At 41.1% G+C, this 17,883-nt stretch overlaps 1 protein-coding gene across 5 annotated transcripts in view; it reads left to right on the forward strand.

Annotated features, from left to right (window-relative positions):
- HTR4 (5-hydroxytryptamine receptor 4) overlaps positions 1 to 17,883 on the forward strand; it is a 164,548-nt gene that overhangs the window by 46,727 nt on the left and 99,938 nt on the right. For all 5 annotated transcript variants that reach the window (XM_083430893.1, XM_083430889.1, XM_083430894.1 and 2 more), the window contains exon 2: positions 15,426 to 15,485. In XM_083430893.1, the coding sequence (XP_083287019.1) occupies positions 15,475 to 15,485 (11 nt within the window). In that variant the 5' untranslated portion in view covers positions 15,426 to 15,474. The remainder of the gene's footprint in view (positions 1 to 15,425; positions 15,486 to 17,883) is intronic.

Genomic DNA, 17,883 nt, shown 5'->3' on the forward strand with positions numbered 1-17,883 from the left:
AGGCACTCTGTCCACCAAATCTAAATCCTTAAACCCATTCCTCACTTCCACTGTGTATTCATAAGGGATTTGATTTAGATTGTGTCTTTTACTGGCCCAGTGTTTTTTCCTACTTTCTTCAGTTTAAGCTGGAATTTTGCTATAAGAAGCTGATGATCTGAGCCACAGTCAGCTCCAGGTCTTGTTTTTTCTGACTGTATAGAGCTTCTCCATCTTTGGCTGTGGGATAGGATTCTGTATTTCGAGCAGCTTTATTTAAAGAGCAAGAGAGAGTCGTGACCAAGTAAAATGTACCTACTTTACAAGTGATAAAGCTGTGTCTGAAAGATTAGGGCCTTTCCATTAGCTAAACCCTGGACATCATTTGTTTGTAATGCTCCTCTCACATTAATCATGGTCCCAGTAGCACTGCTACAATACATTGCCTCCACATAATGGACAGAGTATGATATTTTTTTCTGTGGGTAGCTGTACTATTATTTTTCCTTTCAAAAAATTATAGTAGAAGTGTCAAAGTGTAAATAATGCTCAGCCTTCAAATGAAGAGTGGTGGGGGAAAACACCTTCTACAATATGTTCATAAAATAGCATGTAAAATTGCTGTGTGAAGAAGTAACTTTGCTGGGTTTTACCAGTTTCAAGGGCTTGAATGGAAGAGTACAGGAGCACTTTGCCTCTGATGAAAAAGAAGAACTGTATCTCTACTGACGTTGAATGCTCCCCAAATTAAAATTAAATCTCCTAGCACACACAAAACTAGCATTTTAGGCATACATGGTCAATACTATCAAATTTGAGAAGGGTGGCTGCAGAGGTTTTCCTGCAAGAACCAACCTTTACAGTTTTGGGGTTTTTAAGAAGCTAATTCCTACCTGCACCTCTCTGCATGATGAAATCAGCAGTTGGGTCTATATTGCAGGGTCAAATAGTTCCTTTTAAATATACAAGGTCTCCTGGTACAGTTGTTAATTTCTATGGGCAGTACCCAACTCACATTGTTATTACCAGTACAAGGATTTGCCTACACAACAGAACTTTCCCCGTCTCTTCTCCCCAGCTCTACTCTGGAGCTTTGAAGGAAACCCCAGAACAGATTGGAGAGGGGGGAGCAGGGAAGTGCCATTGTGCAAGCATAAATCCTTCTATGTGTGGAACCAGTGTGGTGTAGTGGTTAAGAGGGGTGGACTCGTAATCTGGTGAACCAGGTTCGCGTCCCCACTCCTCCACATGCAGCTGCTGGGCTAGTCACACTTCTCTGAAGTCTCTCAGCCTCACTCACATCACAGAGTGTTTGTTGTGGGGAAGGAAGGAAAAGGAGATTGTTAGTCGCTTTAAGACTCCTTAAAGGTACCCCTGCCCGTACGGGCCAGTCTTGACAGACTCTAGGGTTGTGCGCCCATCTCACTTAAAGAGGCCGGGGGCCAGCGCTGTCCGAAGACACTTCCGGGTCACGTGGCCAACGTGACATCGCTGCTCTGGCGAGCCAGAGCCGCACACGGAAACGCCGTTTACCTTCCCGCTAGTAAGCGGTCCCTATTTATCTACTTGCACCCGAGAGTGCTTTCGAACTGCTAGGTTGGCCGGCGCTGGGACCGAACAATGGGAGCGCACCCCGCCGCGGGGATTCGAACCGCCGACCTTTCGATCGGCAAGCCCTAGGCGCTGAGGCTTTAACCCACAGTGCCACCCGCGTCCCATAAGACTCCTTAAGGTAGTGATAAAGCAGGATATTAAATCCAAACTCCTCCTCCTCCTCTTTTTCTTCTCCTCCTCCTTCTCCTATTTGGGGCGTGCAGCATTCCATCTCTAAGGTATGTGTGAAATAAGCACTACTTGACCTGAGCAGGCCAATAACATCTCTGCCTCCCCTACCCTAGTAATATCTGAGTTTGATTATTTGTGAGAAAAGTAACTAAAATGACTTCTTTTTAAGTAAGATACTTGTTTGGTCAACACATGTCAAATGATCAAGGTAAAGAATCTAGGAAGCCAGAAACCAAGGTATAGGTTTTCAGTAATTTGATGCAGGGCTTCTGCTGTCAGCATCTATCTTAGCAGGAACAGAAAACAGACCTTGATAAGCTTTGTGTGGGCGGGGAGAAAATAGGATGCTCCGTATAGCAATGTGTCACTCAGTCAGTGGCTCCTTTGAGAAATGTGCAGAACCATTTACTGGACTATGACTCTCTTCTTGAGTGGGAGAGATTCCTCTCACATACAGATCTGTATTTCAAAGTTGCAGTTGTACACAGGAGCTAAAGTCCACCAAATCAAGCTACTTGATCAGACAGGTCAGGTAAGAGATTCTCAGTTATCAACATCTTTCACCCTCTGGGTGTCGTAACGTTTAACAGTCAGAAGAAAAAGACATAGGATTGCATTAAGGTGCAAGAAGATCAAACACATCCATTCTTAAGGAAATCAGCCCTGAGTGCTCACTGGAAGGACAGATCATGAAGCTGAGGCTCCAATACTTTGGCCACCTCATAAGAAGAGAAGACTCCCTGGAAAAGACCCTGATGTTGGGAAAGGTTGAGGGCACAAGGAGAAGGGGACGACAGAGGACAAGATGGTTGGAAAGTGTTCTCGAAGCTACAAACATGAGTCTGACCAAACTGCGGGAGGCAGTGGAAAACAGGAGTGCCTGGCGTGCTCTGGTCCATGGGGTCACGAAGAGTCGGACACGACTAAATGTCTAAACAACAAAAGGTGCTTTATCTTTTGCATGCTCTGAAAACAGAGGTGCTTCTGTATTTAGTTAACTGGATTGACATATTCCTTCCCCCCCAGATGGTTCAGCCATTAAGGAAGCAAGGATTTGAGGAAGAATATTTGTCACCATCAGTGGCGTAGCGTGGGGGGTGCAGGGGGGCCCGGCCGCACCGGGCGCAACATCTGGGGGTTAGGGTTAGGGGGCGCAAATCCACGGGTTAGGGGGTGCAAATTACTTGCCTTGCCCCGGGTGCTGACAACCCACGCTACGCCACTGGTCACCATCATTTCCTTGGTGGAAAGGCTATAAAGGAAAGCTTAAACAGCACAAGCAAAGTACAATTTGAGGGTGCTGTGAAATATTGAATAGGTGGAACTTGTTTACTATGGAGATTGCTGTGTATTATCTGATTTACTTGACACTTGTGGCTCTTTTTTGCCTCCCATTTCAGCCCCAATATATTCCTAATGATAAAATATTTCTTTTCCTTCAAAAGGAGCTATTTTTTAAAGACTGAATCACAGCAAAGAACAACGATCTGCCAATAGACATGAGAATGAATTTCTTTCCATTTACTTGTAAACCTTTTTTATATTCAACATACAGATTTATTTCTTTTTAGGGGGGACTGATAAAAAAGAGCCCCTCATGAAGTATGTCTAAAACAGTAGGCATCTCAGTCAGAATCTGGAGCTGATGTTATGACACTGAAGTCCTACTTTATCACTTAAATATGTTGAGGCTGCAAGGAAGTTTGGCAGAACCACACAAAACAGCAACTTTGTATTTTGTCCCAAAGAGGGCTCTCTGAGGAACCATCAGCTGTTCTATTCATAGCATGCAGGGACAGAATGCAAAGCCACAGAAATAACTCTCTGTGGGATCCCAGGGTCACAGAATTCAATGCTATGCATCATATTCCCTCTCCTCCCCAATACCGCTCATGTTTAAAAGAGCAATATTAAGCAGAACATTTTTTTAAATAATTATTTAAGATTAATTCAACTCTATATATGTATGAGAGAAACATAGAATAATAGAAGTGTAGAGTTGGATGGGACCATAAGAGTCATCTAGTCTAACCCCCTGCAGTGCAGGAACCTTTTGTCCAATGTGGGGCTCAAACACCATCATGTAAAATGAACTTCAATATAAGACCCAATTTTAGAAAGACTGTTAGGTTAGAGTAGTCCTTTAGTTTAAAGACAAAGAACCTTAAGAATGGAAGGTCCCTGAGCTGGCTTACAGCTCACCTAATCGGTCTTACCCACTCTAATACTTTTCTATTTAAATTACGGTAACTATTTTCAAATGTGCATTTTCTCTTTCTTTGTTGTAAATTGCAAGTCCTTCCAGTTGCAGCAGTAATGGGACCCATAAGAAAGTACTGTACTTAAAAACCTCTTTGCCGACCACATTCAAGAGATTCAAACTGGGATCCTAATCAATGCAGTCCATACCCATTAAGATATTGACCCATTTTCACTCTTGCAAACAATAGTGATGAAATAATATTTTGTTTTTAAAATCTGGTGAATTTTGGTGAATTTATAGGATCAATGGCATCTCAGGAGAGATTGGCCTGGTTTTCTGGAGCCATAAATGAATCTTTGGCTATTTTTATTAAGGCAAAACAAATGAATTAGAAGAAGAATGTGTGCATCAAGAACATCATTTTATGGGTCAAATAAATCCCTGAGGAACAGTATGCTTTAATTGAGATTCCTGCATTGCAGGGAGCTGGACTTGATGAACTCTTGGGATCCCTTTTAACTCTACGATTTGATGCTTCTGTGATAATACAGTTATGTGAGACTGATAGAAACACTGTTCATCTAAATCTTGAAAGATCCCTTAATTTATTGAGGCAGAAACATTTTAAGTTAGCCCATTTTTCAATCTTTTAAGTTAGAAAAGGAAAGGAAATGGATCCCTTTTTCAAAAGTAAAGGTAAACGGACCCCTGACCGTTAGGTCCAGTCGCGGACAACTCTGGGGTTGTAGCGCTCATCTCGCTTTATTGGCCGAGGGAGCCGGCATACAGCTTCTGGGTCATGTGGCCAGCATGACTAAGCCACTTCTGGTGAACCAGAGCAGCACACGGAAATGCCATTTACCTTCCCGCTGGAGCGGTACCTATTTTTCTACTTGCACTTTGACGTGCTTTCGAACTGCTAGGTTGGCAGGAGCAGGGACCGAGCAACGGGAGCTCACCCCATCGCAGGGATTCGAACCGCCGACCTTCTGATCGGCAAGCCCTAGGCTCTGTGGTTTAACCCACAGCGTCACCTGCGTCCCTTTTCAAAAGTAGTAATCAGTGAAATCATCAGGTGGGAAATGCCCATTAGTTCATGCTCTTTCATAAAAATCCATATGCAGATTATACACCTGGCACATTTAGTAAATGAATTTGATTATCATTTGAATATTTGGAAGCATAGTATAATGTCTCTTATCCCCCTGACTAAACAAAATGTTTCCTGCTGACACATTTTGATGTTGCAAATGCTCAACAGACCATGATAATTTTATTAATTTCTAATGGAAGTCTAATTATCACCAGTCTCTGGTATTGAATATTGTGCTTCAAATTATGGTAGTTAATAGGTTGGATCTGTTTGTTTTGTTTAATCATATTGAAGATAATTGTCAACTATTAGATTGCTCATTCCAAAACCTTTTCTTTAGCTATTATGCCTCTCCAGCACTGGGAATTGACAACTGTATTTAAAGTCAAAGAAAGATGGTTTAAAAAGTACTTCAGAATGCATATCACATCTTTTTGCCTATTTTGGCAATCCTGCCATATTTGAAGGTAGACCAGTTGAAAGCAGTGGACACAGTTTCAATCTATTGATTTCCTTGGAGCTGTTCAGAGGATGGCTAATATTGGATTATCACCAAATACCTTAAACAGTGTTGATGGTGGAAAAGTAGTCAATATTCGTCTCTTACTGGCATGTGAATTATACCTGTATAAATATAGAGAGGAATATATTGCAATTTTATTTATTTTTTAAAGTAAGTTTTCTCTTTTATATAAGAATTACTTGGAAGCACTAATTACAACTGAGGAAGTGGGATTTGTAATTAGAAAGTATGCATAGCAATCTTTCTCTGAAACAGTTGGCTTAACACCAGAGTAATCTATAAAACATTTATTGACAATTTAGCAAAGCATTAACCAACATTAGTAATGAATCGTCATGATTAGGGAAAGTGGATTCATTACAGACCCATATCTTAAATCAGAACTGTAAAATATTGACTCAGTAACTGTAGCCTGATTGAATGATTCAATATCAACATAAATGAATTCAAATCAAGTGGGATTTATTCCGAAAAGAAAGTATTTACCCCCTGCCACATGCTTATCTATGTAAAAAGGAAAAGTCAACAAATCCTCTTTACCCTTTTCAACATCAATAATCATATGACAGTCAGTATTTGTGATGCTTCTACAACAGTAATCTTTAATCTTTGCAGTCCAGGAACCACTCCCCCCCCCACCTGCTATGCAATGCCCCCCTTTGTTCCACTTTCTCTCTTCCCCTTCCTCCATCACCTTGAGCAATAAGAAAAATCTTGCTGGAGCCAGTGGTGTAGCTTTGGTTGCTGGTGCTCAGGGCAAGTGTGAACCCAGCCCTTGCCACCAACGCCGCTGGAGTGATGACCCCACCAGAGTAAAGCAGGGCTATTCTGAGCCATCTGGGCACGCAATGGGGACCCTGGTTGGCTGGCACAGTCCTTGGTGGGTAGAGAGGAGCACTGGGCTGGGCAGTGCTGGGGGCTCCTGGTTCACGCCCCCTCAAAAATTGTGTACCTGGGGCCACAGCCACCCTGGCACCCCACACACTATGCCCTTGGCTGGAGCAAACCAAAAGCCCATCTAGTTCAGCATCCAGCAATAGTGTGCCCTCTCTCTGTTGCTTCTCAACAATTTGTGTACAGTGGCACACAGCCTCTGAATATGAAATGGTCCTTGCAGTCAAGTACGCCCCACCCTAGGTTCGATTGTGACCAGTGCTTTTATATATATTTATAAAAAGTTGCTGGTGCTCACCATGAAGTTGGTATAGTGTCACATGTTTAACTTTTTTTGGGGGGGGGGAGGTACCAGTGCTGCGTACCCTTGAGTACCCCCAGAAAACCCCCCACTTTGTGACCTAGTTTTGGGTCCTTACCCACCAAGCGAAGACCAATGATCTAGAATAGTAAGCGGCAGAGGGGAAATGCCTTTGTGGTAAACTACTGCTATATAAAACAAATGTATTTAATCTTATATCAATACTTATAGCCTCATTTCATGCTTAGAGAAATACTTACACCCTCCCACATTCCCAAACCTGACGTCTTACATTTCGGACCTTCTGTTTTCCAGGATGTAATAGATTTTGGGAGCATCTAAATTTAGGGAAGTTATTATTAGTTTTGCTGCATTTTTTCTTTCTTTCCCCAACACACTGAAGTCTGTGCCCTTGACACTTGGGAATCCAGAAACTGAGAAAGCTTTCATGTTAAGTTGGAAATATTGATAGTTTTGGGAGATGCCCCTGTGGTTATGAAACCATAACAAATGTGTTTTTCTTGGAGAGGAGGTGGGTGACATTGGGAGCTGCTTCTGTAATTTTGTCTTTCAAGTTCCTTTTCTTCAGAACATATAGTCATACCAAAGATCAGGTACTGCATTTTCTTGTATGGCTATGGCGGCTTCTCCCAACAGCACACTTAACTTTCTAAAGTAGACTGGGACATGGCCAGTGCCGGATTTCCGTATAAGCTAAACAAGCTATAGCTTAGAGCCATACTCTCTTGGGGGCCCCCAAAAAAATTAAAGGAAAAAAACAACTGGAGGTACATTTCCGCAATATAAGATAAAAAAACAAATAAAATAAAACCTACATACAGCAACAGTGTTTTGTGTTGTGTAGGCTCTTATGATGTAAGTAATGGGCTGCACCTGCTAGCCTGCTCCCTAAAATATCACTGGTTTACTCATTTCTATATATAGGGTGCCTACATTCTGCATGGACTGGTTGCATGGCAACATGTGCAATTGGCTTTAGATACCTATTAGGTCCATAAATTACCATATAGCATATATTCAACACAAAAAACAGCAACAATTTGTTGTTGACAAAGAGCAGCTGGACATATAAAGGGCCTCATCAAACCTAAATCCAGCCCTGGACATGGTCCCGAGTAACATTCTGAAGTTGAGGCCTTCTACTCCTAGAGGGTGTTGGAGCAGATGGAAATGTAAAATTGAAAATGCTTTAATTGAATTTGGAACAAGCAGGTGCAATTAGCCATCATCTTCTGTGCATTGCTTCCTCTCTGAAGTATACATTCACTGGCAACAGTGCTAAATGTTAATGTTTGCATTAGGCTCATGTGTTCTTAATGCCAAGGTTTATCATAAGAAAGCCAGCACATACACATTTTTGGCTTGAATAGTTTGATCCCCACACACAACCTGTTCAGTAAAAAATAAAATAAAACCATGCAACTTTTAGGTGTGTGTATTCAGCTTAAATTCTATAAAGTTCCATCTTAAATTGGCAGATGCTTTATCCTCTGTTCTTTAGGGTAATATAAATGTGGTATGCTGATTGCCATGCTAGTCTTAGTTGAGATCTGTGTTTCTCAAGATGGAAGCTCTAACTATTGGATGAAATGAAACATTATTGGCTAGTATGATGTATAGCTGTAAGGCGCTAATACTTATTACAGTACTTGACTTTTTATATAGTTCTTAGTATCTAGGTACTGAAGGAGGGTTAGGGTTAAACTAATAATATTTATGGCTGATATGGATTTTGCGTAACCATGCTGTTCCTACTCCTTTCATTAGCGTATGCATCTGAGATTTTTGCACCTGGCTTTGGTAGTTTCCACCAGTATGTATTTTGGAAAAAGGTCTCAATTATCCCTCTTGGCACTGTACACCTGCCAGTGCTTCATTAACTGCAAAGAGGAAACAGCTCAAAGAAGATACCTCAGGTTACAGACGCTTCAGGTTACAGACTCCGCTAACCCAGAAATAGTACCTTGGGTTAAGAACTTTGCTTCAGGATGAGAACAGAAATCACGCGGCAGCAGCGGGAGGCCCCATTAGCTAAAGTGGTACCTCAGGTTAAGAACAGTTTCAGGTTAAGAACGGACCTCCGGAACGAATTAAGTTCTTAACCCAAGGTACCACTGTATTGGCAATCAAATCATTTAGTTGCCTGTTGCTCTTCCAACCAATTAATTGTGTTTGCATAACAGCCTCAGCAGCAATTGGAATCTGTGCAGGAGGTTGGACTAGATGACCCTCATGGTCCCTTCCAACTCTATGATTCTATGACTGCATTTGAATGGAAATCTCTCTGGAAGGATGTTCACCTTGTGACACAAGGGGGCACTAGCTATATTTTACTACACTTAACAGCATTAGTGTATTCTCATATTTTACTTCAATGGGACATGAACATGCCTAGCTCTTTGCTGAATTTACTGTTTTGTGTCTTTATCTTGTATTTTTATGCTGTAAACCGCCCTGAGATACATGAATGAAAGGTGGTATATAGATTTAATAAAAATAATTATAAATAAAATAGTGCAGCTACTCAAGTTCTCAAGTCATGAAATAGGTACATTGGTGTAGAATATGTCTAATTCCAATCCTGGCAACATTAGCAATACTTTACTGGTGCTCCTTGTTGGAATGTCAATGTTTGTTTTCAGGCATACTGGAACACTTACTTAAAAAACAAATCTCTTACCTAATCTCCAACTACTACGCTGGGGTGCAATCTCAAAATAACTAATAATGATTGTATTCATATACATAAATCGATAGAAGAAGAACTTGTGTAACTATTAGTTACAGTTTTCTGGAAAATATACTGGTACTTTAAAAAATGACAGCAAGAGTGGTGATTCTTTCTATAGCTGTTTATTGAATAATTCTTGACAACACAGTGAACTCTAAAATTCAGGAGAAATACCTATTATGTTTACTTATTAGGCATGAGAAAGAATTCAAATTGCCAGGGGCTGCCAAGTAGATATGCATGTGTATTATGCAAATAATAAGAGAAACAGGTTCTAATGAATTTCATTGTGCACTTGGAAATGCTAGCCCATTTCTTGAGTCTACATAGGCAGAATTATTACCAGGCAAGTAATATTATCTCAAGTACATCATAAAACAGCAGACATAATTGTTACCATAAATAAGCAGTGTAATGTTTTTATTCCTGTAGCAATACCACTGTCGCTTATAGTTCTTCCGAACTTTACAAGGGTATTCATGTCAGTTTAAACTGTTGGCACAGCCAGAGTTTTCAGAGCCCTGCCATGAGAAAACCCGCTATCCAGAATTTGGGGAAGGGCACAAACAACTGTTTAGTTCCTTCACTAGCAGCTGGTGTGAAAGGGGGCCATTGTGTAAAACTAAATTTGGGACCCAAAAAGTGGAGTGTCTCCCACATTACCATCCTGTCTGTATCCTAAGATCACCAGAGGATGATGTCCTCTACTGGAAGAGCTATTGTGTTGTGATGAGAGATGTTGCTTCCAAGTGGAACTGGTGCGCCTCATGCATCCAAGTTTTTTGCATTGTCCATGCAACATTATTAGCATCAAAATGCAAGCTAATGTTCCCCCCATCACCATTTAATATGGGTTTACCATTTCCAGGAGAAATCCAACATGTAACATGTACCTGATTCCAGTGACGTGCTTGGAGTGTCTGAATGACCAGTTTTCAGTACTGAGCACCTTACTGGAAGTATAGAGAGTCTTCTCTACAGTGATGCCCCATCTATGGACTGTCCTCCCCTTAGAAATATGCATGGCAACAACACTTTTGGCATTCTGGTACCAATGACCATTTAGTAACGCAAACATGTTTAAGGGTGTAGAGTTGAATAGTGATGTCCTGTTTCACAATTACAGAGGTGGCTTTAGATGCTCCTATTGTTTTTACGGAGTTTATATTTTATTGTGATGCTATGATAGCATTTAAGGTAGTTGCACCCCAGCCTGGGATCTTTGGGATGAAGGATTGGTTGTAAGCAGTCAAAACAAATATTTAAGTTCTCAGTGAAGGAAGGAAATAAACTGGCACAAAACCATATCACTTTAAAAGCCAAGAGCTGATATTTTCCCTTCTGGGCTTTCTTCCTAAAACCTCTGTGTTAAATGCAAATTAGGTGTTTTACTCTTGGCTAGCTATCTCTGTTTCTCGCAGATTATTAGGGAAATAGATCACAAACTTGGAGGTAGAAGATACAAGAATTAAGGTGATACGAAAGTCTTTTGAAACTGTAAATGATGTTTGTGGGGGGACAGGAGATTGGGTAAGGGAAATAGTTGGCTCAGTCTTTTGCAGACTCCCTTAATATACTGATAACCTGCAACAGTAAAAGATTAATGTTTAAAGTGCCACCTCTCACTGTGCTAGTGAATTGGAGAGGGAGTGGGGAGGGAGCTAATAGATTTGTTATTTTCAGTTGGGCTACTGGGATGAGGTAAATTGTGGAAGAGAGAGGTAACATGGAATAGTCCCTCTCTCTCTCTCTCTCTCTCTCTCTCTCTCTCTCTCTGTGTGTGTGTGTGTGTGTGTGTGTTATAAGTAATTTATTTGCTTTGTAGTCTGAGGCTTGCATCACCTGCTTTTATCACCGCCAACCATCTGCTTGCATGTACTTGTAGTTTTTATATTTTATGCTTGTGGCACATTTTAAAGTCCAGATTGTGTTGGTCCTACTACAGTGGTACCTTGGGTTAAGAACTTAATTTGTTCTGGAGGTTGGTTCTTAACCTGAAACTGTTCTTAACCTGAAGCATCACTTAAGCTAATGGGGCCTCCTGCTACCGCTGCGCCGCTGCTCCACGATTTCTGTTCTCATCCTGAAGCAAAGTTCTTAACCCAAGGTAATATTTCTGGGTTAGCAGAGTCTGTAACCTGAAGCGTATGTAACCTGAAGCGTATGTAACCCGAGGTACCACTGTATTTCTGTCAGGTCACACTTACTTCTAGCCAGTGCTTTTTTTCCTTAAAAAATGTTTAGGGGTACTCCCATTTTGACATAAGAAAACCACCATTTTATAGTTCAAATCAGGAAAAATAAATACAGTAAATGGACAAAAGTACAAAGTTTCACAAAATGTTAAGGGGTATGCATACCCCTGCGTACCCCCAGAAAAAAGCTCTGTTTCTAGCTCCATCCACTTATGCCTAGGAGTGACCCTGTTTCATCAAGGAAAGCTGCAAAAGTATCTCAAAGCCGAAATTACTTAGTAATTACTTAGGTAAGTAGCTCAGTGTTTAAGTATGCTTTGCATGCCGAAGGTGTGAAGAACCACTCACTGGCGGAGGAAGAGGAGTGGGGGGGGAGCGCCCCGCCCCTGGCAGCGCAATCCCGGCGGGGTGCCATCACAGCTGGGTGCCACGCCCTCAGGATGTATGCCAGCCCCACCCCCGCCTGCTCTCCACCCCCCGATGCAGGAGCATGAAGCTCCGCCACTGGAGCCACTGTGAGTCAGCCTAGCCCTAGACAACACTGAGCTAGAGGTCCAGTGCTGTGACTTGGTAAAGGTCAGATTCCTAGGTGGTGGGAGTGTCTCATTCAGACAGATGGTTTTGTATCAAGCTGATTCATCAGCTGTCAGCTGCAGGAAACTATGCACTGCCCACCTGAAGTGCATGCACAAAAAGGAGCATTATTCACAAATTTGGGGAAAAGTCTGGTGGGGGTGCGCGGGCTCATGACATGAATGTGTTCAAATACTGAAGATTAATTCCCAAAGCAAATCTGAGCGCCGTAGAACAGGAAACCGACGCAGTCATTCTTCCTCCTAACAAGACACCACAGGCCCTCTTCATTATTTTTTTTCTATTTAATTTTATCTTGTACAAATGAGATTGCAGAGACCAATGTGCTCAGACAACACCATTAAGCAGTAATGGGATTTGTGTAACTAAGTGTTGTTGTTTTCTGGCACCACAAACATGAATAAAAGTTAAGGGCCTGAATTTCACCTAAGAGACAAATTGAAAATCTTAGATTCTGAACTACTATTTTCCATTTCAGCCAGGTGGTAGTGATTGTTCTCAGAACCTAGTTTTGCTCTTACCAAGCGATGCGAATCATGTTATTTTCCTGCATAGTTGAATAAATGTCCTTGATAACACAGCAGTTATACTCTCCTGAAGGTATTCACAGAGCAGCCTCCAGAAATACTTTACTGTTTGGTGGTTTTGGAACATGTATTAAGGTGCCTATGGTCTTAAGTATACTTCTGTGCCACAGTGCATGATCTCCGCAGCATACAAGACACATGGAACCTCTCGTTCTGCCTTTACACAGGCACATACATAGCGACTGTCCATTGTGAGAGTTGGGCTGCTTCAAGAGCTGGGCTTGAAGGAACAAGGAATGAAGGGGTGTAGCCAACTACAGGGGGGCAGTGGAACAGCACAAACTAGAAGGGTAACTTTGATGGAGGCCTTTTGCATCAACACAGTAAAACATTTGTTGTTGGCTTACAACAGTTCCTAGCTTTGCTCCATAATACAAGGAATAATATATTTTTCTCCATAGCTCTGCAATGTGGCAGTTGGGTTTTGTTCACCCCTTATTCCCAGTTGGTTGAAAAGAATGATATTCAAAGCCTCCGCCACCACAAAGATATTGGAAGGAAATTGGGCAATTTGCCAAATATCAATACAAGGATGAACACAGTATTATAGCCCACATTTTTATGGTAACAACTAACGCTGGAGTTTTTCTCTTTGAGAGAAATATATGACAAAAAGGCCCACTCCCTGGGAAAGACTTATCACAGACGGTTGGAACCAATCTTTTATAGATAATGGCATGGCATTTTTAGTTAAAGACCACATGCCATTCACTGGACCTGGTGTCTCAAAAATGGACAAGAGGGAGCTATGCCAGGGTCAGTGTGCACTGAGAGACTATTGCACTCATTTAATTACTTCATTTTAAATCATTAGTACTTCTGCAATACTGAAGGATTGTTGCCCTGTTACTATGACTATCCAAAGAGCAAATATTTCTGTTTGTTTTTCATAAACTGTTGCTGAATTAAATAAATATGATTATTGGTGTGATCCAACATATGAGTAAATCTAATAAAAGCAGGTGTTTGTGGGGAAATGAGCATGGGAAACAGAAATCAATTAGCCTCATTTGCCTTTACACAGAGGGAAATCAGACTGATGCATAAACTAAAAGCTCATGATTTTATGCAGCTTCTGGGCATGATTAGTTGAAAAGGAAGTAGAATAATACTGCCGCTGATTAGGTCTTTCCATATCGCTTTCATATGATACTCCTGCTGTTATTTCTATCTGTTTTGTAGACTCTGGGTCCTAACCTATAAATTCACTGAGGATAGAACTATGCGAAATTTGCAATCCTGTATTTACCAGTTGCTGGGTTGGGTCAATGAAAATTGTCAGCTTTAAGTGGCAGAATGTTAAATTGTTTGAAAGTTAACAATGAACATTGAACTATATGGTGGCAAAAATGTTGACTAATTTTATCTTAAGGAATAGGTATTAATGAAGCAGTGTCTCATACTATGTATACTTATCCTCTCATCAGATTGTCTATGTGCCATATACCATTTTTTGTGTGTATAACATGCCCCCATGTATGAGGCAATCCCCCTATAGGGGGGGGGATGCCCAGAGTTGTTGAGCTTTTTTGGAGGGGATTGGCTAGCACCAATTGCCCGTCGTCCCCCCCTCTGCACGATCCATGTAGACGATCCCCAATTTTCAACATTTTTTAATAATAAAAAAACCTCGTCTTATACACGGAAAAATATGGTAGCTTTGCATGAGGAAAATGATAGATGTATCCCTTAGTTCTGATGTTAGAATTATGGCTGCTATTCCCAGCACTCTAGACTACATGCACGAGCTTCCTGCAGTACATTTCTCCAAAGAAGATGAAGCTCACTGCACACACATATTTATTTGCCATTTATTTTATAAAATGTCTGGATTGGTGCTCATCACATTGTGACCCCCAAAGCAGTTTTCAGCACGATAAAACCAGCACAACAATCAAAACAGAATGCAATCAAAATCCACAGGCAGCATAACACAAATGATCCTCACTTCCAAATTCAACTTAGCCAGATCTTCCAAAAGTCTGGGAGAACAAATGAGCTTTACCAAGGAGAATGAATCTCATCAAAGATGAAGCCATCTCTGTGTGTGGCTTCATCTCGCAGTTGGGGTGCAATTAGTGAGAAGGCCCTGTCCCTCATCCTGATACTGTGAGCAGGACTCGCTGGTGGCACACGAATAAGAGCCCTCTCTGCCAATCAAAGGGCCTGGGTTGCCTGATATGGCGAAAGGCACTCCTTTATATGGCCTGGAGAGAAAACTGCAAGGAATAGCTTAAATTCTGAATTTTCAATTTGTATGAGTGGCTTTTAAATGAACCAGTACCTGAGAATACTGGGTGATTAAGCCTAAAACAGCTGAGAGATGAGAAGTGGGCCATCTGTGCTCTGTGTGATAGAAGGAATTGTATTATTTTCAAGCATTTGCTAAAAACTGCTCCCCCCCCCCTTTTCAAGCAGATTGTCTCTACAAGAATTTTAGAGAAAAACACATTGAATGAATTATATGAAATGCCAAGTGCCTTAATAATCATTGTCCCTTTTAACTGTTTTCAATTCAGGACCACTTATGGATGCTGAACTCCCAGTTTTCCATGCCTGTTGCCTGTGATGGATGTGAGGTAGGAAATATTTATGCAGTAACTTTGATGCTTTTTGAGCCCTAGGAGGCCAATACTAATTTATGTTTGCGAAGTCTGTGTGGTTTCTCCCCGATACCTCTGTTTGTCTGTAATATGAACTAAGGGGACATTCATAGCAAAGCACAAAGAGGGAGCTGCTTTCCAGACATCCCCACAGTGTTATGAGAGAGGGCAAGGTAAGAAGTCCTAAGTATGACCATTGCGGAGGAGCCAAGCAATTGAGTACCTCCCTGCAAATGTGGAAGCCCTGCAAAAGGCAGAGGCAATGGACAGCCTTGTAAATAAGCCCACAGTGATTCCTTGCCTTGCTCTCCTGGCTTCCCAACAGTGCAGGTTGCTGCTGCTTATGGCAAGGGTGGTGTCTGGCAGCATTGGATTGGCTTCACCACCCCACCTTGCAGTCATCTCCCTGTTTGTCTCCCTCTCAGTAAGCAGCAGTAGCCATCTATGGAATTGGGAAGCCAGGAGAACGACAGAACTTCACCCATGCTATTCTACTGGTTGCTTCTGCTAAGGTAGTGGGTGGTGGATAGAAATGTGAGATGGCAGCATGCTCAAGTCACCTCATTTGATATGTTGTATAATATGATGTTCCATACACTGATAGTAAACTCATTATTGTATTGTGGATCAACACTCCTCATGCACAGAGAAAATGTATTGGTAAACTTGGGAAACAAAGTATTTTGATTCCCCTCCTGGGGAAGGTCAATGAAGACTGAGCATGCTCAATAGGCACTGAATGCTGATTGGCTCTTGGTGGGGAGGAGAAGTAGAAAATGGTAGAGTAATGGAATGGAGTTCCCTAGACAAGGCCATAGCTGCTTCTCTGGAACCCTGAATAGAAGTACTCCACACAGCAACATTAGTGTGTGTGTGTGTGCGCGTGTGCGTAAGTGTACACCCCCACCCCTGTATTGGTAATGGGTTCTCTTGAATTATTTTTCAATTATAATGCTCTAAAACTGAATGAGCCTTAATTGCTTTAACTGCTTACTTAACAACCATAAGGACACACTCTTGAAATGCATTGGTTACACTGTGGCAGCAGAACAGGTGTTTGTGAAAAACAAATCAGGACTGATACTTAGGTTTTGTATTAATGGCATCTACGCAGATTTGATGCTAAAATAAAATACACAGGAAAGCTGAGCTGAAAAGCAGAGAGAGCAGGCTAGTTTTGATTTAGTTTTGATTTATATACCATTATGAACTTTTGTAAAAGCTATATAAAGATAGCTAGGAACTGGAGCAAAATATATTGATGCTAACTGGCTGAAAACATCCAGCCATTCAGCTTTTAGCATTTCTCTTGAGAACTGCCCTCAATAGTTGCAAAAGCAACCCAGACCAGCAAAAATGCCTCATCTATTTGGCCTGGCTGAAGGTTCAGTTAGTGCCTCCAGAGGTTGGGGGCGGGTATGGGTGTCGTAGAACCTTAAGCCTGTGGACAGCCCATGGTCCTTTTTGGCCCCAAACTCTCTAGATATACAAATTATAAAGATGAGACTGAAACTCCTTTAAATGAAATAAAATGGTTCAAGTAAGAACATGTGTTTCGTCATGAGCTCTGAATCACACTATTATTTATATGTAAAAACAAATATCTACTTGAAAAGTGAGAAGCAAGCCAGTTTTAGATCTAACTTTTAAAAATGGATATCATAATGATATCACAAATGATTTTGGATACCGAATATGTAAAACATGGGTTACTAATCAGAGCTATGCCAGGACTACAATTAATTATAAACTGCAATGTTTCCAGTCTAGACACTGTACTGGAAACACTACAAGTCTGGGTAATATTGGCAATTTTCTCTGTGTCTAGGAGACAAATTGAGGCCCTGTTAGTACAGATGGGTGTGTTAGCAGGGATGAGCAAATCTGTCCATTTGGATTTCTCTCGCTCATTTTTTCAGTCTTAAATTCAGTTCTCCACAATTTTACAAGTTTGTGATTTATTTAAAAAAAAAACACCCTCAAGAAAATTCATGAGCCTTTAGTGCAGATTTTCCCCTATATTCACATTTTTCTTTGCAATTTTGCCTAATGTACACATTTTTCCAAAGCATTTTTCCTAATACAGTGCATTTTGTATGTTATTTTCAATAATATATGCATTTTAATGCACATTTTTCCTGGATATAATTCATTTTTGTACACATGATTTGCCTGGTAAACTGCAGTGCCACATTCAAAGAAGTGTGAATTCTGAAGTATGAATGTGTTCTGGTTTACATATTGTTTCAGAAAGTGTGAAAACTGTAAATCCAAATGGAACTGAATTTCTTTTCTGATACCTATGTGGAAGTCATCATATATTTTTTTAATCTAAAAAAATAAATTTCAGCTTCACAAAGGTTTCATTTAATGA

This window comes from Podarcis tiliguerta (assembly GCF_965153285.1).
Source record: "Podarcis tiliguerta genome assembly, chromosome: 2".
NCBI classification, from domain to species: Eukaryota; Metazoa; Chordata; class Lepidosauria; order Squamata; family Lacertidae; genus Podarcis; species Podarcis tiliguerta.